The following is a 27,808-nucleotide window of genomic DNA, read 5'->3' on the forward strand; positions in this document are numbered from 1 at the left end:
GCATTTTTTCATGTACCTGTTGAGCTTTCATATATCTTCTTTGGAGAAATGTTGGAGTTCTTTGCCCATTTTCTAATTGGGTTGTTTTGTTATGGAGTTGTAGGAGTTCTTTATATATTTTGCATATTAACCTCTTACCGGCTATATGGTTTGTAAATATTTTCTCCAATTCAGTAGGTTGGCTTTTCATTTTGTTGATGGTTTTCTTTTGCTGTGCAGAAGCTTTTTAGTTTGATTTAGTTTCACTTGTTTGTATCTTATGTTGTTGCTTACATTTTAGGTGTGACTTCCAAAAAATCATTACAAAGTCCTCTGCCAATGAGCTTTTATCTTGTGTCTTCTAAGAATTTCATGGTTTTAGATTGTAAGCCTTTAATCTATTTAGAATTAATTTTTGTGAGTGGCATAAGATAGAGGTCAAGTTTTATCCTTTCACATGTGAATATCCAGTTTTCCCAGCACCATTTACCATGGTGTCTATCTTTTCTCCATTGTGTGTCTTTGACTCCCTTGTCAAATATTAGTTGACCATATATGCTTGGGTTTATTTCTGGGCTCTTGATTCTGTTCATTGGTGTATTGGTCTGTTTTTATGTCAGCACCATACTGTTTTAATGGCTATAACTTTATGGTGTGGCTTGAAATCAGGAGATGTGGTGCCTCCTGCTTTGTTCTTTCTTTCCCAGGATTTCTTTTGGGTATTTGGGTTTTTGTTTTTGTTTTTGTTTTTGTTTTTGTTTTTGTTTTTGTGGTTCCATCTAGATCTTAGGAGGGTTTTTTTTCTATTTCTATAAAAAATGCCACTGGAAATTTTATAAAGGTTGCATTAAATCTATAGATGGCTTTTGGTAGTATTGACACTTTACTAATAATAATTCTTCCAGTCTGTGAACATGGGATGCTATTCTATTTATTTGTGTCTTCTTAAATTTACCAGTGTCTTGTAGTTTTCAGAGTAGAGATCTTTTACCTACTTGGTTAAATTTATTCCTAAGTATTTTATTGTTTTTGATGCTATTATAAATGGTATCAGTTTCTTCATTGTTTTTTCAGAAAGTTCATTATTGGTAGCAGAAAGTTCATCGTTAGGGGCATCTGGGTGGCTCAGTTGGCTAAGCATCTGACTCTTGGTTTATTTATTTATTTATTTATTTATTTAAGTTTCGTTTATTTATTTATTTATTTATTTATTTTAAATATATGAAATTTATTGTCAAATTGGTTTCCATACAACACCCAGTGCTCATCCCAAAAGGTGCCCTCCTCAATACCCATCACCCACCCTCTCCTCCCTCCAACCCCCATCAACCCTCAGTGTGTTCTCAGTTTTTAATAGTCTCTTATGCTTTGGCTCTCTCCCACTCTAACCTCTTTTTTTTTTTTTTTCTTTTCTTTTTTCCTCCCTCTCCCCTATGGGTTTCTGTTAAGTTTCTCAGGATCCACATAAGAGTGAAACCATATGGTATCTGTCTTTCTCTGTATGGCTTATTTCACTTAGCATCACACTCTCCAGTTCCATCCACGTTGCTACAAAAGGCCATATTTCATTTTTTCTCATTGCTACGTAGTATTCCATTGTGTATATAAACCACAATTTCTTTATCCATTCATCAGTTGATGGACATTTAGGCTCTTTCCATAATTTGGCTATTGTTGAGAGTGCTGCTATGAACATTGGGGTACAAGTGCCCCTATGCTTCAGTACTCCTGTATCCCTTGAATAAATTCCTAGCAGTGCTATTGCTGGGTCATAGGGTAGGTCTATTTTTAATTTTCTGAGGAACTTCCACACTGCTTTCCAGAGCGGCTGCACCAATTTGCATTCCCACCAACAGTGCAAGAGGGTTCCCATTTCTCCGCATCCTCTCCAGCATCTATAGTCTCCTGATTTGTTCATTTTGGCCACTCTGGCGTGAGGTGATACCTGAGTGTGGTTTTGATTTGTATTTCCCTGGGGCGCCTGGGTGGCGCAGTCGGTTGAGCGTCCGACTTCGGCCAGGTCACGATCTCGCGGTCTGTGAGTTCGAGCCCCGCGTCGGGCTCTGGGCTGATGGCTCAGAGCCTGGAGCCTGTTTCCGATTCTGTGTCTCCCTCTCTCTCTGCCCCTCCCCCATTCATGCTCTGTCTCTCTCTGTCCCAAAAATAAATAAACGTTGGAAAAAAAAATTAAAATAAAATAAAATAAAAAAAAATGATTTGTATTTCCCTGATAAGGAGCGACGCTGAACATCTTTTCATGTGCCTGTTGGCCATCTGGATGTCTTCTTTAGAGAAGTGTCTATTCATGTTTTCTGCCCATTTCTTCACTGGGTTATTTGTTTTTCGGGTGTGGAGTTTGGTGAGCTCTTTATAGATTTTGGATACTAGCCCTTTGTCCGATATGTCATTTGCAAATATCTTTTCCCATTCCGTTGGTTGCCTTTTCGTTTTGTTGGTTGTTTCCTTTGCTGTGCAGAAGCTTTTTATCTTCATAAGGTCCCAGTAATTCACTTTTGCTTTTAATTCCCTTGCCTTTGGGGACGTGTCGAGTAAGAGATTGCTACGGCTGAGGTCAGAGAGGTCTTTTCCTGCTTTCTCCTCTAAGGTTTTGATGGTTTCCTGTCTCACATTCAGGTCCTTTATCCATTTTGAGTTTATTTTTGTGAATGGTGTGAGAAAATGGTCTAGTTTCAACCTTCTGCATGTTGCTGTCCAGTTCTCCCAGCACCGTTTGTTAAAGAGGCTGTATTTTTTCCATTGGATGTTCTTTCCTGCTTTGTCAAAGATGAGTTGGCCATATGTTTGTGGGTCTAGTTCTGGGGTTTCTATTCTATTCCATTGGTCTATGTGTCTGTTTTGGTGCCAATACCATGCTGTCTTGATGATGACAGCTTTGTAGTAGAGGCTAAAGTCTGGGATTGTGATGCCTCCTGCTTTGGTCTTCTTCTTCAAAATTCCTTTGGCTATTCGGGGCCTTTTGTGGTTTCATATGAATTTTAGGATGGCTTGTTCTAGTTTCGAGAAGAATGAGGGTGCAATTTTGATTGGGATTGCATTGAATGTGTAGATAGCTTTGGGTAGTATTGACATTTTGACAATATTTATTTTTCCAATCCATGAGCAGGGAATGTCTTTCCATTTCTTTAAATCTTCTTCAATTACCTTCATAAGCTTTCTATAGTTTTCAGCATACAGATCCTTTACATCTTTGGTTAGATTTATTCCTAGGTATTTTATGCTTCTTGGTGCAATTGTGAATGGGATCAGTTTCTTTATTTGTCTTTCTGTTGCTTCATTGTTAGTGTATAAGAATGCAACTGATTTCTGTACATTGATTTTGTATCCTGCAACTTTGCTGAATTCATATATCAATTCTAGCAGACTTTTGGTGGAGTCTATCGGATTTTCCATGTATAATATCATGTCATCTGCAAAAAGCGAAAGCTTGACTTCATCTTTGCCAATTTTGATGCCTTTGATTTCCTTTTGTTGTCTGATTGCTGATGCTAGAACTTCCAGCACTATGTTAAACAACAGCGGTGAGAGTGGGCATCCCTGTCGTGTTCCTGATCTCAGGGAAAAAGCTCTCAGTTTTTCCCCGTTGAGGATGATGTTAGCTGTGGGCTTTTCATAAATGGCTTTTATGATCTTTAAGTATGTTCCTTCTATCCCGACTTTCTCAAGGGTTTTTATTAAGAAAGGGTGCTGGATTTTGTCAAAGGCCTTTTCTGCATCGATTGACAGGATCATATGGTTCTTCTCTTTTTTGTTGTTAATGTGATGTATCACATTGATTGATTTGCGAATGTTGAACCAGCCCTGCATCCCAGGAATGAATCCCACTTGATCATGGTGAATAATTCTTTTTATATGCCATTGAATTCGATTTGCTAGTATCTTATTGAGAATTTTTGCATCCATATTCATCAGGGATATTGGCCGGTAGTTCTCTTTTTTTACTGGGTCTCTGTCTGGTTTAGGAATCAAAGTAATACTGGCTTCATAGAATGAGTCTGGAAGTTTTCCTTCCCTTTCTATTTCTTGGAATAGCTTGAGAAGGATAGGTATTATCTCTGCTTTAAACGTCTGGTAGAACTCCCCTGGGAAGCCATCTGGTCCTGGACTCTTATTTGTTGGGAGATTTTTGATAACCAATTCAATTTCTTCGCTGGTTATGGGTCTGTTCAAGCTTTCTATTTCCTCCTGATTGAGTTTTGGAAGAGTGTGGGTGTTCAGGAATTTGTCCATTTCTTCCAGGTTGTCCAATTTGTTGGCATATAAGTTTTCATAGTATTCCCTGATAATTGTTTGTATCTCTGAGGGATTGGTTGTAATAATTCCATTTTAATTCATGATTTATGTATTTGGGTCATCTCCCGTTTCTCTTTGAGAAGCCTGGCTAGAGGTTTGTCAATTTTGTTTATTTTTTCAAAAAACCAACTCTTGGTTTCGTTGATGTGCTCTACAGTTTTTTTAGATTCTATATTGTTTATTTCTGCTCTGATCTTTATTATTTGTCTTCTTCTGCTGGGTTTAGGCTGCCTTTGCTGTTCTGCTTCTATTTCCTTTAGGTGTGCTGTTAGATTTTGTATTTGGGATTTTTCTTGTTTCTTGAGATAGGCCTGGATTGCAATGTATATTCCTCTCAGGACTGCCTTCGCTGCGTTGTATTTTCATTTTCGTTTGTTTCCATATATTTTTTAATTTCTTCTCTAATTGCCTGGTTGACCCACTCTTTCGTTAGTAGGGTGTTCTTTAACCTCCATGCTTTTGGAGGTTTTCCAGACTTTTTTCTGTGGTTGATTTCAAGCTTCATAGCATTGTGGTCTGAAAGTATGCATGGTATAATTTCAATTCTGGTAAACTTAAGAAGGGCTGTTTTGTGACCCAGTATATGATCTATCTTGGAGAATGTTCCATGTGCACTCGAGAAGAAAGTATATTCTGTTGCTTTGGGATGCAGAGTTCTAAATATATCTGTCAAGTCCATCTGATCCAATGTCTCATTCAGGGTCCTTGTTTCTTTATTGACCGTGTGTCTAGATGATCTATCCATTTCTGTAAGTGGGGTGTTAAAGTCCCCTGCAATTACCACATTCTTATCAATAAGGTTGCTTATGTTTATGAGTTGTTTTATATATTTGGGGGCTCCGGTATTCGGCGCATAGACATTTATAATTGTTAGCTCTTCCTGATGGATAGACCCTGTAACTATTATATAATGTCCTTCTTCATCTCTTGTTACAGCCTTTAATTTAAAGTCTAGTTTGTCTGATATAAGTATGGCTACTCCAGCTTTCTTTTGGCTTCCAGTAGCATGATAAATAGTTCTCCATCCCCTCACTCTCAATCCAAAGGTGTCCTCAGGTCTAAAATGAGTCTCTTGTAGACAGCAAATAGATGGGTCTTGTTTTTTTATCCATTCTGATACCCTATGTCTTTTGGTTGGCGCATTTAATCCATTTACATTCAGTGTTATTATAGAAAGATACAGGTTTAGAGTCATTGTGATGTCTGTATGTTTTATGCTTGTAGTGATGTCTCTGGGACTTTGTCTCACAGGGTCCCCCTTAGGATCTCTTGTAGGGCTGGTTTAGTGGTGACAAATTCCTTCAGTTTTTGTTTGTTTGGGAAGACCTTTATCTCTCCTTCTATTCTAAATGACAGACTTGCTGGATAAAGGATTCTCGGCTGCATATTTTTTCTGTCTAGCACACTGAAAATCTCGTGCCAATTCTTTCTGGCCTGCCAAGTTTCAAAAGAGAGATCAGTCACGAGTCTTATAGGTCTCCCTTTATATGTGAGGGCACGTTTACCCTTTGCTGCTTTCACAATTTTCTCTTTATCCTTGTATTTTGCCAGTTTCACTATGATATGTCGTGCAGAAGATCGATGCAAGTTACGTCTGAAGGGAGTTCTCTGTGCCTCTTGGATTTCAATGCCTTTTTCCTTCCCCAGTTCAGGGAAGTTCTCAGCTATTATTTCTTCTAGTACCCCTTCAGCCCCTTTCCCTCTCTCTTCCTCCTCTGGGATACCAATTATGCGTATATTATTTCTTTTTAGTGTATCATTTAGTTCTCTAATTTTCCCCTCATATTCCTGGATTTTTTTATCTCTCTTTTTCTCAGCTTCCTCTTTTTCCATAACTTTATCTTCTAGTTCACCTATTCTCTCCTCTGCCTCTTCAATCCGAGCCGTGGTGGTTTCCATTTTGTTTTGCATTTCATTTAAAGCGTTTTTCAGCTCCTCGTGACTATTCCTTAGTCCCTTGATCTCTGTAGCAAGAGATTCTCTGCTGTCCTCTATACTGTTTTCAAGCCCAGCGATTAATTTTATGACTATTATTCTAAATTCGCTTTCTGTTATATTATTTAAATCCTTTTTGATCAGCTCATTAGCTGTTGTTATTTCCTGGAGATTCTTCTGAGGGGAATTCTTCCGCTTGGTCATTTTGGATAGTCCCTGGCGTGGTGAGGACCTGCAGGGCACTTCCCCTGTGCTGTGGTGTATAACTGGAGTTGGTGGGCGGGGCCGCAGTCAGACCTGATGTCTGCCCCCAGCCCACCGCTGGGGCCACAGTCAGACTGGTGCGTGCCTTCTCTTCCCCTCTCCTAGGGGCGGGATTCACTGTGGGGTGGTGTGGCTCGTCTGGGCTACTTGCACACTGCCAGGCTTGTGATGCTGGGGATCTGGCGTATTAGCTGGGGTGGGTAGGCAAGGTGCACAGGGGCAGGAGGGGCCGGCTTAGCTCGCTTCTTAGGTGATCCACTTCAGGTGGGGCCCTGTGGCAGCGGGAGGGAGTCAGATCCGCTGCCGGAGGTTTGGCTCCGCAGAAGCACAGAGTTGGGTGTTTGCGCGGAGCGAGCAAGTTCCCTGGCAGGAACTGGTTGTCTTTGGGATTTGGGCTGGGGGATGGGCGGGGGAGATGGCGCTGGCGAGCGCCTTTGTTCCCCACCAAACTGAGCTGTGTCGTCCGGGGGCTCAGCAGCTCTCCCTCCCTTTGTCCTCCAGCCTTCCCGCTTTCCGAGCAGAGCTGTTAACTTATGACCTCCCAGACGCTAAGTCGCGCTTGCTGTCGGAACACAGTCCGTCAGGCCCCTCCGCTTTTGCAAACCAGACTCGGGGGCTCTGCTTGGCCGGGGAGCCGCCCCTCTGCCCCGGCTCTCTCCCGCCAGTCCGTGGAGCGCGCACCGCCTCGCCACCCTTCCTACCCTCTTCCGTGGGCCTCTCGTCTGCGCTTGGCTCCGGCGACTCCGTTCTGCTAATCCTCTGGCGGTTTTCTGGGTTATTTAGGCAGGTGTAGGTGGAATCTAAGTGATCAGCAGGACGCGCGGTGAGCCCAGCGTCCTCCTACGCCGCCATCTTCCCAGGACCCCTGACTCTTGGTTTAGCTCAGGTCATGATCTCACAGTTTTTGAGTTCAAGCCCTGCATCCAGCTCTGCACTGACAGCATGGAGCCTACTTGGGATTCTCTTTGTCCCTCAAAGTCTTTCTCTGCCCCTCCCCTGCTCACTCTGTGTCTCTCTCTCAAAATAAATAAACTAAAAGAAAAAACTCATTGTTAGTATATAGAAATGTTACTGATTTTGTGTGTTAATTTTATATCCTGTAACTTTACTGAATTTGTTGATCGCTTCTAACAATTTTTTGGTTGTGACTTTAGGATTTTCTATATATAAAATCAGGGCATCTGCAAATAGAGACAATTTTATTTCTTCCTTTTCAATTCTGATAACTTTTATTTCTTTTTCTTGCCTGACTGCTCTAACTAGGACTTCCCAGTACTGTGTTGAATAGGAGTGGTGAGAGTGGCAACTTTGTCTTATTCCCAATCTTAGACAAAAAGCTTTCAACATTTTACCATTGAGTATGATGTTAGCTGTGTGCTTGTCACATATGCCCTTTATTATAAGGTGTGTTCCTTCTGTGCCTAATTTAAGTGTTTTTATCATGAACAGATTTGTTTTAAATACATGTCTTTGATGTTTATTTTTGAGAGAGGGAGAGACAGAGCGTGAGTGGGGGAGGGGCAGAGAGAGAGGGAGACACAGAATCCGAAGCTGAGCTGTCAGCACAGAGCCGGACACAGGGCTGGAACTCACGAACTGCAAGATTATGACCTGATGCTTAACCAACTGAGCCACCCAGGCACCCCATGAACAGATTTTGAATTTTGTCAAATCCCTTTTCTGCATCTCCTAAGATGATACGATTTTCTTTCCTTCTATTAATGTGATGTGTCACATTGGTTAATTTGCCTCTGTTGAGTTATCCTTACATCACAGGGATGAATCCCACTTGATTATGGTGAATGATCCTTTTAGTGCTGCTGAATCGATTTGCTAATATCTTGAGCATTTTGCATCTCTCTTCATCAGGGATATTGGCTTGTAATTTTATTTTCTACTAGTGTCCTTGTCTGGCTTTGGTATCAGGGTAATGTTGGCCTTATAAAATGAATTTGGGAGTATTCTCTCCTCTTCAGTTTTTTGGAAGAGTTTGAGAAAAATGGGGTTACTTCTTTCAATGTTTGGTAAAATTTACCAGTGAAGCCATCTGGCCCTGGGCTTTTCTTTGTTGGGACATTTTTTTTATTACTGATTCAATCTCCTTACTAGTAGTCTGTTCAGATTTTCTGTTTCTTCCTGATTCAGTCTTAGTGGGTTGTATGTTTCTAAGAATTTTTCCTTTCTTCTAGGTGGTCTAAGTTGTTGGCATATGGTTGCTCAGAGTAGCCTCTTATGATTGAATTTCTGTGGTATCAGTTTCCCTTTTCACTTATAATTTTGTAACTTTGTTGATTTGTTCTTTTTTTTCTTGGTTTGTCAATTTTGTTTATCTCTTCTAAGAGCCAACTCTTAGTTTGGTTAAGCTTTTCTGTTGTTTTTCTATTCTCTGTTTCACTATTTCTGCTCTGATTTTTATTTCCTTCTTTCAGCTAACTTTGGGCTCACTTTGTTCTTTTTCTAGTTCCTTAAGACTAGAGGTATAGGTTGTTTATTTGGTATCTTTCTTGCTTGTTAATGTAGGTGTTTATTGCTATGAATGTCCTTAGAACTGCTTTTGCAGCATCCTGTAGATTCTGATATTTTTTGTCTCCATTTTTGATTGTCTCAAGAAACTTTTATTTAAAAAAAAGTGTACTTTGAGAGAGAGAATGCGGGGAGGGGCAGAGAGAGAGAGGGAGGAAGAGAATCTCAAGCAGGCCTCACACGGGCAGCATGGAGCCTGACACATGGCTTGAACTCACAAACCATGAGATCATGACCTGAGCTGAAACCAAGAGTTGGATGCTTGACTGAGCCACCCAGGCGTCCCTCAAAAAAAAATTTTAAATTTCTCCTTTAATTTACTCTGGTGCTTGTTTCTTTCACTGGCATTTTAAGCTGCAGTGGTTGGTGTAGACAGCATTCCAAGGCAAAGTGCTGTCTACAGGTCTATAGTAATTGGGCAAAATGTTTTTAAGTTAAATCTAGAATATGGATGTTGTAACAATAGCAGCTCCTTTCATCGAGAGCCCCTCGTGGCAAGCACACTCCATTCTCCCGGCTTCCCATGGGCATTCCTGTTGGACAGGTAACATTTAAAAACAACTGCCCATCAGGTACATTAATTTGAGATAAGGCTAATATTTGAACCTACAGGTCTGTAGGCTCCAAAGCCTGTGCTTCCCTTTAATTGTAAGTAGGAAATCTCAGAGGAGGGACAGATGCCAAATCGTCATAGAGCCCATGCCAAAGATGGGAGTGACAGTGCCCTCACTCTGCAGCAGTTCAGGGCAGAGAGCAGACGAGGAGGGGTTGGGGTCACCTGGCCCACCACAGTCTAGAGACTGACCTTTGTACTCCGGCTTCAAAGCATGCTTACAGATGCATGGTAACAGTAGCCACAGCACAACTCTAAATGCAAATGGCTTTGTAAACAGGTAAGTTATACAGGAGCTTCTGTATACAATTGTCTATAAATATATATACATGCATCCTGGTAAGGCATTTTGAAAGTCTGCATTTCAGTCACACTGTGCTGTGTTCAAATGACTACAGCTGTAGCATTGACACTTCTGATTTTTTAGAAGAGTATGTGAAATAGGGCGAATGAGGTTTGTAAAAGCTACAGTCTGAACAGAAACATGATGTTAAAACAAAGAACTTCGCAAATGCTAAATTTTTACTTTTTGGCTGCTATTTTAAAATGAACATTTAAATTAGAATCCATTCAAAGCAAAACAGCATAATGAGCAATCTAATTATGATGTTCTAAGTAACAGACTCATTATAGACTGTTATGTGCAAGTATCATCATGGAGAGTCAGAAATGCGGTGTTTTATTCCAGGGCTCACTATGAGTGGATCTCTGGAAGAGGACACCCTGTGTTTCCAAATGTTCCCTTAAGGGGGCAGGGAGAGGGCAGCCTGAGGAGTGTGATTATCCAGTGCTCTGCTTAGCAGCCAGCAGCTCTACTGTTTCACAAGCTAATGTACAGAATTAAGTTGGTCAAAGGAAGCGGGAGATTGGAAAGGTTTGGGGTCCAAGGCAGGCACGTGCTGGCAGCACTGAAGAACAGCAGATAACTCCCCAGGTCCCCAGGGTGGGACACAAGGAAGTTGAGGCAGAAGGAGAGATCACGGAGAGGAGGTGTTAGGTTCTGTTCATGTCCTGTGCTAAGTATAGGCCTAGCTGGGAAAACTGTGGATCCAGAACTGGGTGTTTCTCTCCCCAGCCAGCAGTGCCTGGCTCTTCCAAGGACCCACTTGAATGTGGTGTGACTGTGGCAGAGGCATGAGAACTCCACTCCAGTGCTCTGTGGCCATTGTCATTTCAGCGCCAGCCAGGAGGGACAGCTTCTGGGCTTGCTGGCAGCTTCCAGACCACAGGTGTCTGGATTTTTCTGCCTTAGGGCTTCTTCAGAAGTCTTCAGTTCTCACCCAGGGCGACCCTCAATAGTGGAGAATGGTCCGTCTCCCTACCTCCCCTGCTTCTTGGCACCATCCTGAGCCCCAATTGCCTACAGTGGAAATGAGCATGAACACTTTGTCTCCCTTGTCTCTCATTACCTGCTTCATCCTCTGGGAACAGCTCCCAGACAAGGGTACCCTTCAAGTTACCCTCATGGAGATCCTCAGCTCAGCTTTTGCTTTCAGGGAACCTTACACAGAGACAGCTACCACTTGACTCTTGGTATAGACTCCTTGTGGCAGAGGGAGAGCTGGAGGGAGCTGTTTCTCTGCTGTGACAGGCACACTCCAGGGTTTAGTGAACAGGATCAAGTAGGCATCTCAAGCTCCCAACCCCCTCCTTCCTGTGCAGAACTTTGTCCATGAGGAAAGTTTATAATCTCTCAATGAAGGAAATTTTAGAGTCCTTTTGCTACATGATCACAGACTGAAAACTTCCAATGCCAAGAAACTAAACCTCTGAGGCATCTGTCCCCTCCTCAGGCACCTGGGCTCCAGTGAAGCAGTTCTCAATGGCTTCTCCCATGATGAGACTTGAGGAAAATCCCTGAATGTTTCTCTGAGACCGGGTTTTAAAACACGTGTAGTTTTCTCCCCCCACATAATGTGCTTTGTTTTTGAAAGATTACAAGAAAGAAAAATAGGAGACACATGTATATCACTGATTATTTTTAATGATTTTATGCTATGGTTTGACCACAGCACTAAGAACAAGCAGAAAAAGCTGATTTCATAACTAACAGCACTTAGAGCAACATCTTTAAAAGTATTGCAATTACAGACCTTAGGTCTAAGAACTACATCACCATTGCTCAGTTAAAAGAGGCAGATACACAACAGTTGGAAATATTTCTCTGTGTATAACTGGAAATTATTCTGAAAAGTAAGCACAAATAGCTGTTAAACACTTTAATGACTTCTGATTATCAGAGCTCACATGAACTACTGAAAAGTTCATATACAGTTTGTACTTTTTTAGTAGGCTGCTTCATAATAAAAATTAAATGAACTAAATGCTGTGAATAGTGTTTTACACGTTTTAAAATAGCTTTAAACTAGACAAATACAATTAGAAAATGTGATTTTTGAAAGCCATGAAATGAAAAATAGCAATATACTGACAAGCACATTAAAATAAACCAGTATCATTAACAGTAAAATTTAAGCCTCAGTTCTGTAGAAAGGAAGCAATGGTGCGGTAACACACTTTAGTACCTCTGAGTCTAGAACATTCTCTGATGACACTCATGCTCAACAGTTCTCCCAAGAGATGGAACCTGGAAGGGTGGAAGTGTTGCTCCTGACAGCAGTGAGCCTTGTCTCCTGATGCTGAACCAGAAGCACGAGGGGCCCCTGCAGGACACACAAGGGGCGCAGACGGTGGGGGCTGGACAGGACAGACCACCCATGAGGTTAACTATCTTGTCATGCCCTTTCAGAACAGTGAGAGAAGGGCTGGTCTTTAGTCCTTCAGCATCAAGAGTTGCATTGTAGAGGTGTTTTCAGTTTAAGGATAATCGGTAATAATTTGCTTTCTGGAGGATAAGGGCATGATTCTCTTGTGTTTTCAAAATCAGAACATACACCACAGAGCAAATAAAAAACATGAAATTTATTATTCTGGTGACAGAATAGAGTGGAACTGTGGATCAGATGGGCAAAACTTCACTGACTGCCTTTACGGACAACACCAGAAAGGATGTGCACACCCATGGTTCAGTGGTTTTAGCAAAAATGTGCTAGGCTTTTCTTTTTCTTTCTTTAGTATCAGGATATTTGAAAATAAATGCAGAGGTCCTAACAGAGGCTAACACTGAGCTGGAAGGATAGATGCTGCGTAAGAGGTGTGACAGAACATGCAACTGAAAACATAATCCCTAACCACTGGCAAAACCTAGTTTGTCAAGATCACCACGAGACGCCAACAGGAATGGATAGAAGATTCTTCACTTGGCTGGCTGATAGCTAATTCTCTGCTAATGATAACCCAAAAGAAAACAAGTTTTTCTAAGAGTGGGGTCTTCTCCTAAGTGTTTTTGTTTTTCCTGAGATACTTTTTCCCTACAAACCCATTGGTTCATTGGCTCCATAGCTTCGGTTTGTCAAAGAAAAAGGCACAGAGAGACTAGGGACACAGATGGCCAACAAGGCCTCTGTACTGAACAAAGTCCTCTTCTGCAGCCTGATTTACTTAACCGGGACATTAGTTTTGCAATTTTAACGACATGTGCCCTTTTCTCTGGGGTTTGACATCTTCGTTATTCTACAACATAGTATCTTTTCATAAAACAAGTTGCAAAAATTTTTCTGTTACACTGGTCCAACTGAGCATCACTGAAGAGATTAAAATGAGAAGCATCTAATGGCAACCAAAAAGCTGTAGGATTTTTTTTTTAAGGGTTTTCACAGCAAAGGTGCAACTCTCAATTGCTATACATATGCTGGTCATAAACAGTGGCTTGCTTGTTCAGACTTCTTTCCCTTGTGTTATAATATTGATATTTAATAGGAAAATAAACTACATAGACTTTTATCTGTATGCATCCATTTGCAAATTTCCTTACAAAAGAGGACAAAGCACATAGGCATTCACAAATTCTATGCCATTTCTGTTAAAATCGGTATCTATACATTATATTACAGTATTAACAATTTTTTTGTTCTACCCATTGGGTAGGATATGTGCATAATATATTCAAGTTATATACAGCACCTTACAAATAAAAACAGAAGACAGACAACTGAAAAAGCACCATTGTAAGTGAGGCACAACAAAGGTGGGAGCAGAGTGCGGCAGTGGGGGCTCAGTTCCTGGGTCTGCTGATGTCAGCACAAGACCCCGTGGGGGCTTCAAAGCGACTGGCATGCAGAGCTCTTTGGAACACCATGGGCGACATGACATGCGAGTAGTGCGTCGGGACCCCCACCACACTGCACACAGACAAGCACACGCAGAGGAAGGAAAGAGGATGAAAGGAAGGCAGCGCTTTCTTGGCAAGGCATTCGGCTCACACACACCAGCTTCCTGACACAGCCGGCCTGGGAAGCAGCAGCAGCAACAGCAGCAAACAACTGTCTAACCCTGGCAGTAAATTACAAACTTAAACTATGCAAAAGATGCAGTACTTTGGGTAGTAAACTAACCTCAGCTGAAATCTTGGTTCCTGAAAACTGTAGGCTATGGTGAGGCAGGTATTTCACACAGTCCGTCACTGACCTATGGCCAGGCTCTGGCAGCTGGCATCAGGGGAGCAGCAAAGCTGCTGAGACTAACTTTTGTGATCTGGGGTGAAAGCACTTTCTTCATCTGTGACTTGGATGGGCAACTGGTACCTACAGTGTTGCTCACACTAAGGAGGGGACACCCACCAGCCTGTCCCCCAGTCGTGTCATTTTATTTAGGTTCACCAAGGCCAAGGTGATCTGGGTGAACGTCAGCAGAACGAAGCCTGTATCATGGCCATTCAGCGATGATTGGGGACGCTGGCAGAGCGAGGAGGCGGGCTTGGGGGGGGGGGGGTTGCCTGGTGCCAAGCATGGGCATATGTCTTGCTTTAGTCACACAGACAAAATCAAAAAGTTAACAAAAACCAAGTGTCCTTCCCAGTTTTTTTTTTTCTTTGCACACTGCTGAGCTTTGGGAATCTGAAGAAAAATGAAAGGGATACCAAACGACATGCAGTTAATGTTGCCGCTCTAAGCGGCAAGCCTCAAGCAGGGGCCCCAGCCCAGCAAACACAGCTGGAGCGTGCTGGAGAACAGCCCCCGGCGCGGCCTCCAAGGCCCCGACCCCAGGAACCTCCTACAGGCAATCCTTAGAAAAGCAACTGGATGGAAGGTGACTGAGCCTTGTCCAGGGGCAACTCTGCTTCCAAGGGGAAGGCTGCCATTTGACCAGATTCTAGGTCAGAACAGCTCTCTAGCAGCGCATGCATGTGAGTCTGTCCCATTCTTACAAAGTACAGGCAAAGAAGATCAATGAACATATTCAGAAGCCCAAGACGGACACCGTCATCTGTGTGCCACATTCCTATGTGGGTGCTTCTGAAGGCCTGCCATCTGCCCCTGTGCTCTCCCAAGAGTTTGAGCTACAATCAGTGGATACAAATGTAGTCCTCATGACAAGTCTTCGTAAAGTTTCATTAGCTATGCTCTTCGGCTATCTTGAAATTTCTTGTGGGCTGGGTGTCCATATGCATATATGGTGGTGAAGATCAGAGGGCATGCTTGCCAAGCTCCTTTAACACTAAATTTTCGTCAGGTACACAAAGAATGGAGCAACTTTTACTTAAGTACATAATTTGTTTAGCAAAATCTCTTGTACTAAGGACTGCTTTGGTGACTCAAGAACAGTAGACTTTCTGCAAAAGCAAATATACTCCTGAAAACTGTGTTCCTAGAAATGGGATTCAACATGCCTTGGGTTTCATGCTCCTGGAAGTCCCAAGACAATGGATGGGAACGTCACAGCAGGATGCCCAGGAGGACCCCTTCCCACCCACTGCTCCTTTGAACGATACAATTCTTTATTTTTAACACCCTACTGAAATAATAAACCTACCACAGATTGCCTAAATCTGGTTCCCAAGCCAGACCCTTGTGTCCTCCAAGCATGTGATCTTCTTGAACATTCACCCCCGTACAAGCTGCCTCCGCACGGCACCCCTTGACCTGCACAGAGCCAGTGAGGGGCAATGCTGTGCAAACAGGGCGGTCACTTTCCAAGAAGCTATGGATCACCTTCTCCCCGTGGCAAAGGAAATTGACTATTAATTCAATTCATGACCTTGGCTTTTAAATTAATTCATTACAGAGGTCCAGCCTCAAGGACCATTAAGTCATGGTTTGATAGGGCTGTGTCTTTAAATACCTATTTAACTCAAAGGGCAATTCTCCAGGGTGGAAGAATGGGAAGAACCTCTTCTGAAAGATGATTAAAGTTATTTGAATTAAATAATTGCTTCGCCAATACTGTGAACATCTGCAAAACATTCATATACTTGCAAAGTGACTAAGGAATTTACCGGTTTCTGACCATAGCTCATTTCTTGTAGCAGGTAGAACAATAAGGATTGTGAAACCATTTTGAGCTAGAGCTATACGGGTGGGGGGTTCACCCTTTATCAAAATTGCAGGTGAGGCTTAGAATGGTAACCAACCTCCTCTTGCATCTGACAGGACACCTGATCCATAATTTACCCTGAGCCCCCATAGGTGCTGCCATCCCTCTACAGGGTGAGTCAAGGCTTCATGCCAAGGGGATGCCCAGCTGCCTTAAGTGCAGGCCTGTGACCCAGGCAGTGAGCTGAACTGCGGGAGCACCTGCAGCATGGGAGAGGCAGCCTCCAGGTCCAAGTCCAGGCTCCCAGCGATCTGCCCGATCTCAGAATCCCTGCAGCAACGCCCGACACACACACTTTCAAATAAGGTCTGATGCCTGAGTTGCAACTGCTGCTCACATTTTCTCTCACTCGCCTTTTAAGAGTTTGACTAGTTCTGTGGATCTTAACCGTGGGAAATGGAGGAATCTAATAGAGATTCCAATCCTGAAAACAAAACAAAAACCAGCCACTTACTGACCAAGAGAAGCAACAGAAAGAAGCAGCCGACAGGACTTTTAGTTCAGAACATTCTCCAGCCCCCAGCCCACAGCACAAAGTCACCTCCCTGAGAAACCACCTTGGAGACCCACAAACAGACACGAACACACGTGTGCCGACGCAGCATTAAAACTGCGGAGATCAGAGTCACCAAGCCATCATTCCAGTCCATTCATTGTTCTACATGCATAGGCCAAAGGGGCCTGGCCAGCCCAGGGTAGGCAGCGGTGGACAAGCCCTCCTGGGGCGTGGCGCAGCCTAACCCTCAGGCTATGGCTGACAGACAGGCCAGATGGCAGCTTCCACAGAAGGAAGTTATCCATTCCACATGAGAGCGAATGTTTGTAAATATCAAGGATTTTAAAGCTAAGACTAACAATATTTAAAATTAGCTTTCTAGTTGCATTTTAACTGCATGTTGTGCTTTTTATCCTGTGCTCTTATGGTCATGCCTCCCCCCGACCCCGCCCTGCACTATCTGGTAACTGTCCAGTTCTGGCCACCACCGCCCAGGGAAAGGAAACTCCCCTGGGAGCTGCGGTGGGTCCTGAACACTGCACTCCTTTGAGAGTGACATGCAACGGCTTGTTATTGTGCTCTGCACCATGGTGTTCTCTCATTCACTCTCCAGGGGCTTCCTGCACACGGAGAAGCCACTGGTGGCATCCCTGGCACACCGAGGCCGGGCAGGCCACGCGGGGACCACTGCCTCTCGAGCACTGACCAGCTGTCTGGGCTTGAACTGAACTATCTGCTATCTAGAAAAGGAGAGAGACAACGGGAATACACTGAGAAGTCACGTATTTCAACAGTATTAAGAATAGCCACCTTGCACTTTAAACAATTTATTGCATAAAATAATGTATGTGTCTGAGTATATTTCATGCTACAGTGAAAAAAACCCTCTAAATTACTGAAGAAACTGCACTGCTGGAGGACAGGGGCAGCACTGCATGATACTGGGTACATAAATGCAAGTGTCAGGTTCAAATGTAATAAAATATGCAGCCTAAGACTAGCAGAGTAACACAACACATCAGAAATGCTGGGATTTAGTATTTCCTCTCTTCCATCCAAAAGTCTCCAAACACTTCGGTGACGCACTGCTACATGATGCAGACTCTTGTCACACTGCCTTGGTTTCTGTAAGCTGGCATGTGTTAGGCTACAACCCCAAACATCTTTTCTCACGTGAGTATGGGGAACACTCCAGGTGCTCCTTGGGCCTAATAAGAATCCATAGGTGAGAAGACAACATACAGAACTCCACACAGAACAGTTCCCTCGTATATAAACATTTAGATAGTGCAACTTTCAAAAACACATCATCACAACACAAATTAGCTCCTTGCGCTCATCTAACTTCTTCACGTTATACCTTGGCACACAAAACGGGAATTCTGAATCATATTTTTAAAACAAAATAAAAGTTCCACACCTTGGGAGAAAAAGCAAACTGGCCAATACTTCCCCGTGATAATATATAATAATGCATCCTTCTTTATCAATTGATTATAAACCAGGCCATTCTGGCCTCTTTCTCTGCAAAGTCTCCTTTCATAATTAAATAAATCAAATACCTCTGTGGGTTTTATTTCATGATATCTTCAAAGCATCCCTTTCTCTGTGTTCCCATGCCCGCCCTTTGCCAAAACCAGCCCCCGTCCTGATGCCTGTCCCCAAATAAACACTGTTTGCGGTCAGACCGGATGGAAGTTTGTATTATTTCAGTCTAGTCTGCATGCAATTCCCCTGAAAGGAATCAGAAACAAAGACCATGTTTGCACATTTGGTTTTACTTCGTTGTAGCACGTGAAACGGAACAACACTGTGCCTGGGAGCGGAGGCAATGAGGCCCTCATCCCTCCTTGGCTTCTGCCTCCTCCAGTGCACGTCAGAGGGTCAGACGAGGTTCCCAGGCTTCCTGTCCTTGCCCTGGATGGGCAGCACCGTGCCCCCTGAACTGTCCTGCTGAAACGGCAGTCTGCTCCCCCTGTGTGCGCTGCTGTGCTGGTGATGGAAGAAAGAGGCGCCAGGGTAGTGGCCCATCACCTCACTGTAGGTCGGCGGCGGCCCCTCCATCCTCCCGTTACTGCTGCAGGTGCTGGCACTTATGCCCGAGTTGCTACTCGGCGGACACGGGCCCCCACTGTACACAGAAATGTCTATCAAATCGCTGTCGAATATGGTTCGGTTGGGCGGGGCCCTCACAGATTCTCGGTTGAGTTCCCTCTGCTGTTCAGGGTCCCTGAGCTGCAGGGCGCAGGGCCCCTGGTAAGGAGGCGGCTCCTCCCCATCGGATAGGGAGATGGTGGGAGGAAGGTCGATCTCGTGCTGCACGTAGGGGTAGGTGGGCTGGAAGCGGCTGAACCGGTCCCTCTGGATGAAGGATGGGGCAGTAAACCTGTCCCTGGACCGCGGGGCATACATGATCTGCAAGGGAAGAGGAAAGGGTTGAAGACATTCGTGACACAATAGTGATCACGAATGGGATGTTATCAAGGAAAGTCATGCTTGATCTTGATCTATGTTCTCAGCAGTTTGAAGGCTTTCCATACAGTCCTCAAAACAGGAAACAACAGGAAAAGACTATTTCAGGGAAAAAAAAAGTAGTTTTCTTATTCCTCGTGACCTACAACATTAGCTGGGCAAACTATGGTTTATCTAGCATGGTTTCACTGTGGAGAACTGTGGTTAACTGAGAATTTGGGTTTAATGGGAGTTGCTGTGTATGCTGTGTATACATTTTCTGATGGTTCCTTTAGAATATGACAGCAATTTCCAGAGTGCAGTAAACAGTAACAGAGTGGAAAGCGCTGTTGGGGGCGGGAGGGGGGGGGGGAGGCGCTCCAGGACTGCCCACCAGGTGACTGGGTCCGGGCCCTACCCCTTCACCTGAGGGGACTTCACCAGAGTGAGGGGACTGGGCCACCTGTGCTCTCACCTGTGGCTCAGAAGAGTGGGGCATAAGTTCAATTGCACGCAATGGTACTTGCAGCAGGTATAAGGCATTGGGTCTATGTATGAAATACTATAGAGCATGTTACTCTATCAATTACTTAAGAAAATACAGAACACATGACTTCTTTTTCTTTCTGATTTCTAGGCTTTTCTAGTTGTTTCATTCTGAATAAAAGTTTCCTGAATATTTTTAGTAATTGACATGAAAAATATTCTGTACTCCAAAGTAAATATGATTACAGATTTGTTTTCCCAAAATGAAGCCAGGTACTGGACTTCTTACATAATCCTCACGCTTCTTCCACCATCCAAATTTCTTCTAGAGGAAAGACACAGATATATGTCTCCACTGATTTCTCTCACACCATATTTTTAACTTATAGGCAAAAAAATATGTTATTTTAAAAATCATATTCGTTTTTCTAATGTGTATTTATTTATTTATTTTTTTTTTTGAGAGAGAGAGAGAGAGAGAGAGAGAGCGCAAGCAGGAGAAGGGCAGAGACGGGGAGGACAGAGGATCCAAAGCAGGCTCTGTGCTGACAGTAGCAAGCCTGACCCGGAGCTCAAACTCACAAACTGTGAGATCATGACCTGGGACGGAGTCGGACGCTTAACTGACTGAGCCAGCCAGGTACCTCTAAAAGTCATATTAAATTGAGAGATGTATTTATAAACTATACCCACATCTGCCAATCCTCATTATTAGCAGCTTATGGGATCATGTAAAGATCAGTGATTCTCAACTTGGTTTCTATAAGGAGCAAAGATAATCCCTAGGAAATTCTAGGGAAAAACTCCTCCCCACCTTTTTAACCAAGGTTCTAGCATATGCCTTCAGTGAAATATGTTCTTTCTTAATCTGTGCTGTAATACACTTAGCCCTTCCACCAATTTTGTTGCAATGGTTTATTCCTGTCCTCCCCTCCCCTCCCCTCTGCACACACGGGTGCAGCAGCCACCTCCTGTTGCCTGCCCCCAACCTTTCCCCAAATCCTTACCTCTGAGGCCCCTGGCCGAGGCCCGGAGCTGTCTGAAGGCCACAGGCGCCCTTCCTGGCAGGGGTGGGGGGGTGGGCAAGAAACATCACAAGAAAATCATTAGTTTCATACAACAGCACTCAAAATCAAGGGATCACATTCCTCTTTTGATAGCAGCACACCTGTTTAGAACATGGAATGACCCTTAAAGAACTGGTCCTTTTTCACACCTAACATCTAAAACAGAGAATTGTGACCACAAGGAAAAGTTAGGAGGTTTGGTCTTAGCCACAATAGATTTTAAAATAGATCTGAAGTCAGGGTGCCTGGGTGGCTCAGTTGGTTAAGTGTCCAACTTCGGCCCAAGTCATGATGCCCACAGTTTGTGGGTCTGTGCTGACAGCTCAGAGCCTGGAATCTGCTTGGATTCTGTGTCTCCCTCTCCCTCTGCCACTCCCCTGCTCATGCTCGGTCTTTCTCTCTCAAAAATAAATAAACACTAACAAAAAATTCAAATAATAATAATAAAATAGTTCTGAAGTCAAATATGTGCCAAACTATACAGCTGTATTTTTGCAATACATTCAAAATGTCCTCACGGTCACATTCAATCACCACTTGGATCTGCGTAGGGTCTGGGTGAATCTAAGCTCTTATTTGGAGGCCAACCCCCCATGCAGATGTGCACTAACCGCCTTGGTCCAAGCACCAGACCATGCCCTTGTGAACTGCAACCAGCTTTGACCTAAGCAGCAGCAGGAGTAGAAGAAAAGCACTACCCAGCCACACAGTGGGTTGGCTTTCACACTGAAAACTGAGTTTCCAAATCCCAAATGCCCTTCAAGTGTCTTCTGGTGAATTTATTCTGTAGCCCATATGTTTACACAGGCAGATTTAACTTGACATCTAGTTGTTTAGTATCTTTTTCAAAAATGTTTGATCAGACTGACAAGGTGACAAGCAAACAGATATTATTAAGGGTTATTTCTAACACCACAGACTTGTTTAGAAGGCATTTTGATATATTATCCCTTTTGAACCCAAATTGTTGGCTATTAGCAAGTGTCTCCTGGGCTATTTATTAGCTTAAGGCCTATTACTGTAATAAAGAGAATAAGAACACTTGGCTTGGCAGTGAGGGTAGAGGAGGGAGATGCCTATACTTCTGGATTCCTAGGAATATGCATTTAAGACCCTGTGCCATCACTGAGCCTCCTGAAGTCTTAAAAATGCCCACATGTAGACCTGTGAGGTAAAACATCTCTAAGTCTTCAGATGCAAAGGCCAACCCTCTCTAACTCCCTTTTGTAGGCCTGAATTCTAATTCAAACACTCCCTTTGCAGCTAAACGTGTGTTTGTCCAGTACATACAACCTGTTCCTAAGATACCCGCAGGACATCATGGAATCAGTGGCAAAAATATGATCAGGCCCAGCTGTGTTTAGAGGAAGTTGGGGCCTAGGGTCTGACGATAAAATTATGTAATGGACCATTATGGCTCTGGCATGACGACAGGTGACAACCCCAAGTCGAATCTAATAACGTAGCTGAGCCACACCCAGAGGCGGCCCTGCACCAGGCGCAGGTAGCTTGCACTGCACTTCAGAGCACAGGTTCCTTTGGATCAAAGCAAAACAATCAGTATGGCTTTGGGTGGTTGTGGTCACTCTCATATTGAAACCAGCGTAAAAAGTAATCCTCGGAGATAATTTCTACAACTCGTAATTCTGCCCTAGCTCCTTTTCCTGTCCTTTAGATGAGCTCAGTGCCAGTCCTGCTCCTGTGCACTGGTCCCCGCCCCGATCCTGAGAACTGGCACCATGCGACAGCGAAAGCAGCAGATTAGAGCACAGTGCGCAGCACAAGGGCCAGAACCACGGCACCATGTGAAACGGGAGGCACATGATCCAAAAGTAGGGGCTTGCACATTTTCTGAAAATGGAAATAACCATCCTCAATGGCTTCATTTGCCTAAAAATGAGCAAAACTGGGAAACTGCCCAGAAGAGACCAAACCTTGCGCACAAACTTCTGTTCACCAAATTTACACCTGCCTCCTTGTCACCAATTTGACTTGGCGCTTTGTGGTTTCCTGTCCCCGGGGCCTCTTAGCAGCACTGGGGCCTCTCTTGCTAACTTCAGGGACATCCTCCCTTCCTGCGGCACCTGACCTTTATGGCCACACTGCTTGATCCCTGGGGGTGCCTCCAGCTCTGCATTTGGTAAAATGTTGGGAGTTCCTCAGAGCCCCGTCTGGGGCCCCTCTCCTCTAGCAGTCTCTCTGGGCCACTCCCTCCCTCCCCAGCCCCACTGTGGGAGTCTCCTGGATACCCACAGAATGCCAGCACTGATCTGTCTGAAGTGGAGCTCATAAGCTCCTCCCCAAACCTCACATTCCTCTGCTGAGGAAGTTATCAGCACTTACCGTGCCCCTGGTCCCCAGTCCACCCCCCTCGTTGCCATCATTAATATTTTAATAATGACATGACTTATTTAACTATTCACTAACAACTCCCTGCCCCCATAATTATTCACTTTTACGGGACACGTATTTTTCAGGCCTTTGACCCACATGGTATACAGGAGATCACTAAAACTATGAGATCTACAAGATGCTATTATGGTAGAAATGGTTAGGATCAACAGCCCAGAAAGCTGTCATTCCAGTTCTGTGCTGGTACCTGGAGAATCCAGACCCAGAAGATGGCCAGGATTCTAGAAAGACTGGATCCCACTGGATCTCAGCCGACCTGATGGTTAGCAACTTGCCTCACTCGGGCCTCATGCCGTAAGTTGCTCTGGCCACTCCCCTCCGGGCTGTCTCATGCTGGCCATCGCCAGACTGTCCTCAGTAGCACTAACTCTCACACTGTTGGCCTTGCTGATTCTTGCCCCGAGGGTGAGGTGAAGTTCTTGGACTATGATCTGACCCCAGACCAGTGTCTTCCAAGGGCCCTGTACTATCTTTTCAGATAGCTATGGCCAATTGAACTCAAAGATGTGGGCCCTCTTGTCTAGACTGCTCTGTTTCTTCATCTCCAAAACACTAGTGGTGACATTTTCAGGGAGAAGGAGCTCATCATACAGTTGGCATCTGCTCAAATGGCAGTATTTCTGGATCTTCATTATGGAACCAATGTTTATCTCAACAATGAAGGCTCTAATGTTCTTGGCCAATGCTTGTATCTTTACATGGTGTTATACTTGGAATAAGCTGTCAAATAAGATAATTCTTAAAATAGTTCATAGAAATTTGAGCAATAGGAATAAAATTTTGCTAATATTTTTATACAGGCTTAAACACATTCCTTCCATTACAGCTGTTTCCTTGTTAGAATACCCACCAAAAGGAAGGGAAGTATTTATTCATTACTTCATCATACATCTACCAAATACTTCCTGACAAGGGGTCTTGTTCCCAACACATGAGATGATGTGCATAACTCAACAGGCACTATGCCACACTTCCCCATGGTATGGAGGTTGGGATTGTTTCCCCAACCTGTTTTGTCTGTACAATCCCCGAGGTTAAGCTGTCACTCTCACCCCTTTGTTCCACTCAAGAAAGCATTCTGGAAGGTGACCTAATGTGATATTCAAGTATCACTTTGAATCAATTCTAGTTAATTTTTTTTAAGGTATATTACCCTCAAATCACTCATGTTGCATCTATTATCAGTACCAGTTGTAACATACATTAAAACTGAGCAGGACAACACATGGGAGACTGTCACACTTGCTCCAGGAAGCTTACAAGAAGGGCATCCAGTCTTGGGGGTGAAGGAAGTGAGCCTTGGGTCCCTCTGTGTGTGTGTGTGTGGTGTCTTGCATGTATGTTACATCTAGTTATCTTCCTAGAACAAAGGCACTGTAATAAGAAAGGTAATGACCGATTATCTGATGACAACTTAATATTACCCAGATGGATAACATAGCTATCAACAGAGATGTGGACCTGTAAGGGCAAGTGAACTCTGAGCTGGGAAAGCCCTAGGCCAGAATCCTGGCCCTGCCCCTCTTCAATATGTGACTTCAGGTAAGCTTATTTAGTGTCTCCAATTTGTAAAAGGAGGTTGTTGTGAGGCTCAAATATAACAATATATGTAAATTCTTTAGTTCTATGCCTTGCATGTAAGTTTTCAGTAAATGGTAGCTATTGGCTACTTGCTGTTATACACAACTGAAGTGAGGATAATTTTCAGTTATCTCTTTTAAAATAATGAGTTCATTGAAATTTCCATATTTGTTTATTAACAATATTATTCCAAAGGTGGCATTTTATATTTTTCAAAAATAATTTTTTGAGCATAGCTGTCACATAATGTCACATTAGTTTCAGGTATACAGCATAGGGGTATGTACATCTCATGTACATCAACATCTCTGTACATTAGGCTCTGCTCACCACAGGCGTAGCTACCCTCTGTCACCAAAGGTGGCATTTTGAATGGAAAGGCTGGACACATGAGACAGGCTTAGGCAAAACTGTGTTTATCTCACATTTCTTCAGAACCTTTCTCATAAGGTCAGAAGCTGATTCCTAAAAGCAGCATCACCCATGAGACCCCTCACAGAAAGTTCTTCCTCACAACTTCCCACCACTGGGTTTCAGCAAAACCCCAGGTGCTGCACAGAACAAAGGCCCACAGCTGCACGATGACTCTCTGTGCTCTTCAATCATTAGGTCAGCTGGCATCAGATGCCCTCTGAGGGAACCACCATGAGTACAGCCGTCAGCAGAGGCTGCCTCTGCCGCACACTGCTCCTTCTGGTGTCATGAGGTGAAGGCAGGGAGGCAGTACACAGAAAGAATGAGAGCTGGTCATAAGCTCTTATTTTCTCTTGGATCTTCTTTTATTTGTTATAATGAATCTTTACTGTGAATGAGTACATTGCTATTTGTTGCACTCACTCATGTTTGATCATCTCTGAGTAGGGTGACATTTTTGTTCTGCATCTGCAAGGCTGTGGGCAGAGCTTGGATGGCGGAAACATGCCAAGGGAGAGGCTTCCACTCATGACAGTGCCCCTCAGCCTAGATCCACAAAAAGTAACAAGAACCCCCTGGACCACCCTGGGTGACTAGCTGGTCATTAAGGGGGGGGGGGGGCTTCTGAATATACACTGTATGGAAAAGGGACATAGGACAGCCCTAAATCTTGCAGGCTTGAAGACATGTATTTTCAGACTCTTTTATTTTATTATTATTTTCTGTAAGTAGGTTCCATGCTCAGTATGGAGCTCAATGCAGGGCTTGAACTCACGACCCTGAGATCAAGACCTGAGCTGAGATCAAGAGGCAGACTCTCAACCAACTGAGCCACCCAGGCACCCTTTAGACTCCTTTATACTTGAGAAGTTTGCTTTGTGTTTTCCTCCTTCCCACTGGTGAATGAATAGCCATACTGACAGAAAAATTTCCTGTTAAGTTGAATCTGCTTGACACTAAAACATCTGCATTAAAGATAACAAATAATCACCTATCTTCCAAAGATTGTCTTTATGATGCAAAAGATCAAGATGTGTTATTTGCATATCTGGAACACAATGACTGTATTTTTTCCCTTTAAATCTGACCATATTTTAGGGGATGGGTGGTGAGTCAGAAATCAAGACCAACTTGTCTTCTTTTATATAAACATAAAATTTACTTCCTTCATAATTTAAAAGTGTGCAGTTCTATGGCATGAAGTACATTCTCATTGTTGTGCAACTATCACAACCATCCAGCTCCAGAAATTTTTCATCTTCTCAAACTGAAATGCTGTCCTCATTAAACACCAGCTTCCCATTCCTTTCTCCCTGACCCCCTGGCAACCACCATTCTACTCTCTGTCTCTATGAAGTTGACTATTCTCAGTACCTCACATAACTGGAATCCTGCTTTTGTTCTTTTGTGGACAGATACAATATTGTGTCCTTTTTTTCACTTAGCATAATATCTTTAAGGTTCATCTATGTAGTAGCATGTGTCCACATTTCATTCCTTTTTAAACCTAACTAATTTCCATTGTTGATATGTGTCATATTTTGTTTCTCCATTCATCCAGTGATGGATATTTTGGCTGTTTCTACCTTTTGACTATTGTCAATAATGCTGCTATAAACAGGGGTGTACAAATATCTCTTTGAATCTTTGCTTTTAATTATTTTGGGTATTTAACCACAAGTGGAATTGCTGGATCACATGGTAATTCTAAGGTTAATTTTTTGAAGAACCACCATACTGTTTTACTAGCAGCAGTACCATTTTACTTTCTCAGCAGCAATGTACAGCATTCCGATTTCTTCACATCTTCACCAACACTTGTTATTTTCTGGGTTGTTTTTGATAACAGCCTTACCAATGGGTGTGATGTAGTGCCTTCTTTTCGTTTTGATTTGTGTATAATTATTGTATTAACTTGAGGCTTTCCAGAGAAACAAAACCAGTAGGAAACATCATTATAAATATACAAACATAAAGGAGGATATTTATTATAGGAATTGGTTTATGTGGTTTTAGAGACAGAGAAGTCCCACAATCTTCCATGTGCAAGATGGAGAACAAGGAAAGCTAGTAGTATAGTTTGGTCTGAGTCTGGTGCTCTGAGAAGCCAGGGGGCCACAAGTGTTAAGTTTTAGAGTCCAAAGGCCCAAGAACCAGGAGCTCTGATATCTAAGGGCAGAAGATGTAACCCCCAGCTCAATAAGAAAGAGAGAAAAATTACCCTTCCTCCACCTTTTTGTTCTATTCGAGCCCACCAGGGATTGGATGATGCCTGCTCACACTGGGGAGGACAGATTTTCTTTTCTCAGTCAACTGAGTCAAATGTTCATCTCTTCCAGAATTACTCTCACAGACACATCCAAACGTAATGTTCTATTAGTTATTTTGGCATTGCTTAGCCCAGTCAAGTCGACACATAAAATTATCATCACAATTAGTGATATTGAGCTCTTCTCAGTGTGCTTGTTGGATATCTTCGCTGAAGAAATGTCTATTCAAGTCCTTTGCCTATTTTTAAATTGGGTTGTCTATTATTTTGTTGTTGAATTGTAGGAGTTCTTCATATATTCTTTTTTTAAAATTTTTTTTAATGTTTATTTATTTTTGAGAGCATGAGCAGAGGAGGGGCAGACACAGAATTGGAAGCAGGCTCCAGGCTTTGAGCTGTCAGCACAGGGCCTGATCCGGGGCTTGAACTCACAACTGTGAGGTCATGACCTGAGCCAAAGTCAGACACTCAACTGACTGAGCCACCCAGGTGCCCCTATATATTCTTGATACTATATGATTTGCAAATATTTTTTTCTCATTCTGTGACTTGCTTTTCCCTCTCTGGGCAGTGAA

At 43.3% G+C, this 27,808-nt stretch overlaps 1 protein-coding gene across 12 annotated transcripts in view; it reads right to left on the reverse strand.

Moving 5' to 3' along the window:
• Positions 1-11,589: 11,589 nt before the first annotated feature.
• The window catches only part of LDLRAD4 (low density lipoprotein receptor class A domain containing 4), a 456,253-nt gene continuing 440,034 nt past the window's right edge, over positions 11,590-27,808 (reverse strand). For all 12 annotated transcript variants that reach the window (XM_047827465.1, XM_047827458.1, XM_047827462.1 and 9 more), the window contains 2 exons: positions 20,498-20,551; positions 11,590-18,968 (listed from right to left, as the gene is read on the reverse strand). In XM_047827465.1, the coding sequence (XP_047683421.1) occupies positions 18,438-18,968; positions 20,498-20,551 (585 nt within the window). In that variant the 3' untranslated portion in view covers positions 11,590-18,437. The remainder of the gene's footprint in view (positions 18,969-20,497; positions 20,552-27,808) is intronic.

Source organism: Prionailurus viverrinus, chromosome D3, assembly GCF_022837055.1.
Source record: "Prionailurus viverrinus isolate Anna chromosome D3, UM_Priviv_1.0, whole genome shotgun sequence".
In the NCBI taxonomy this organism is placed as follows: Eukaryota; Metazoa; Chordata; class Mammalia; order Carnivora; family Felidae; genus Prionailurus; species Prionailurus viverrinus.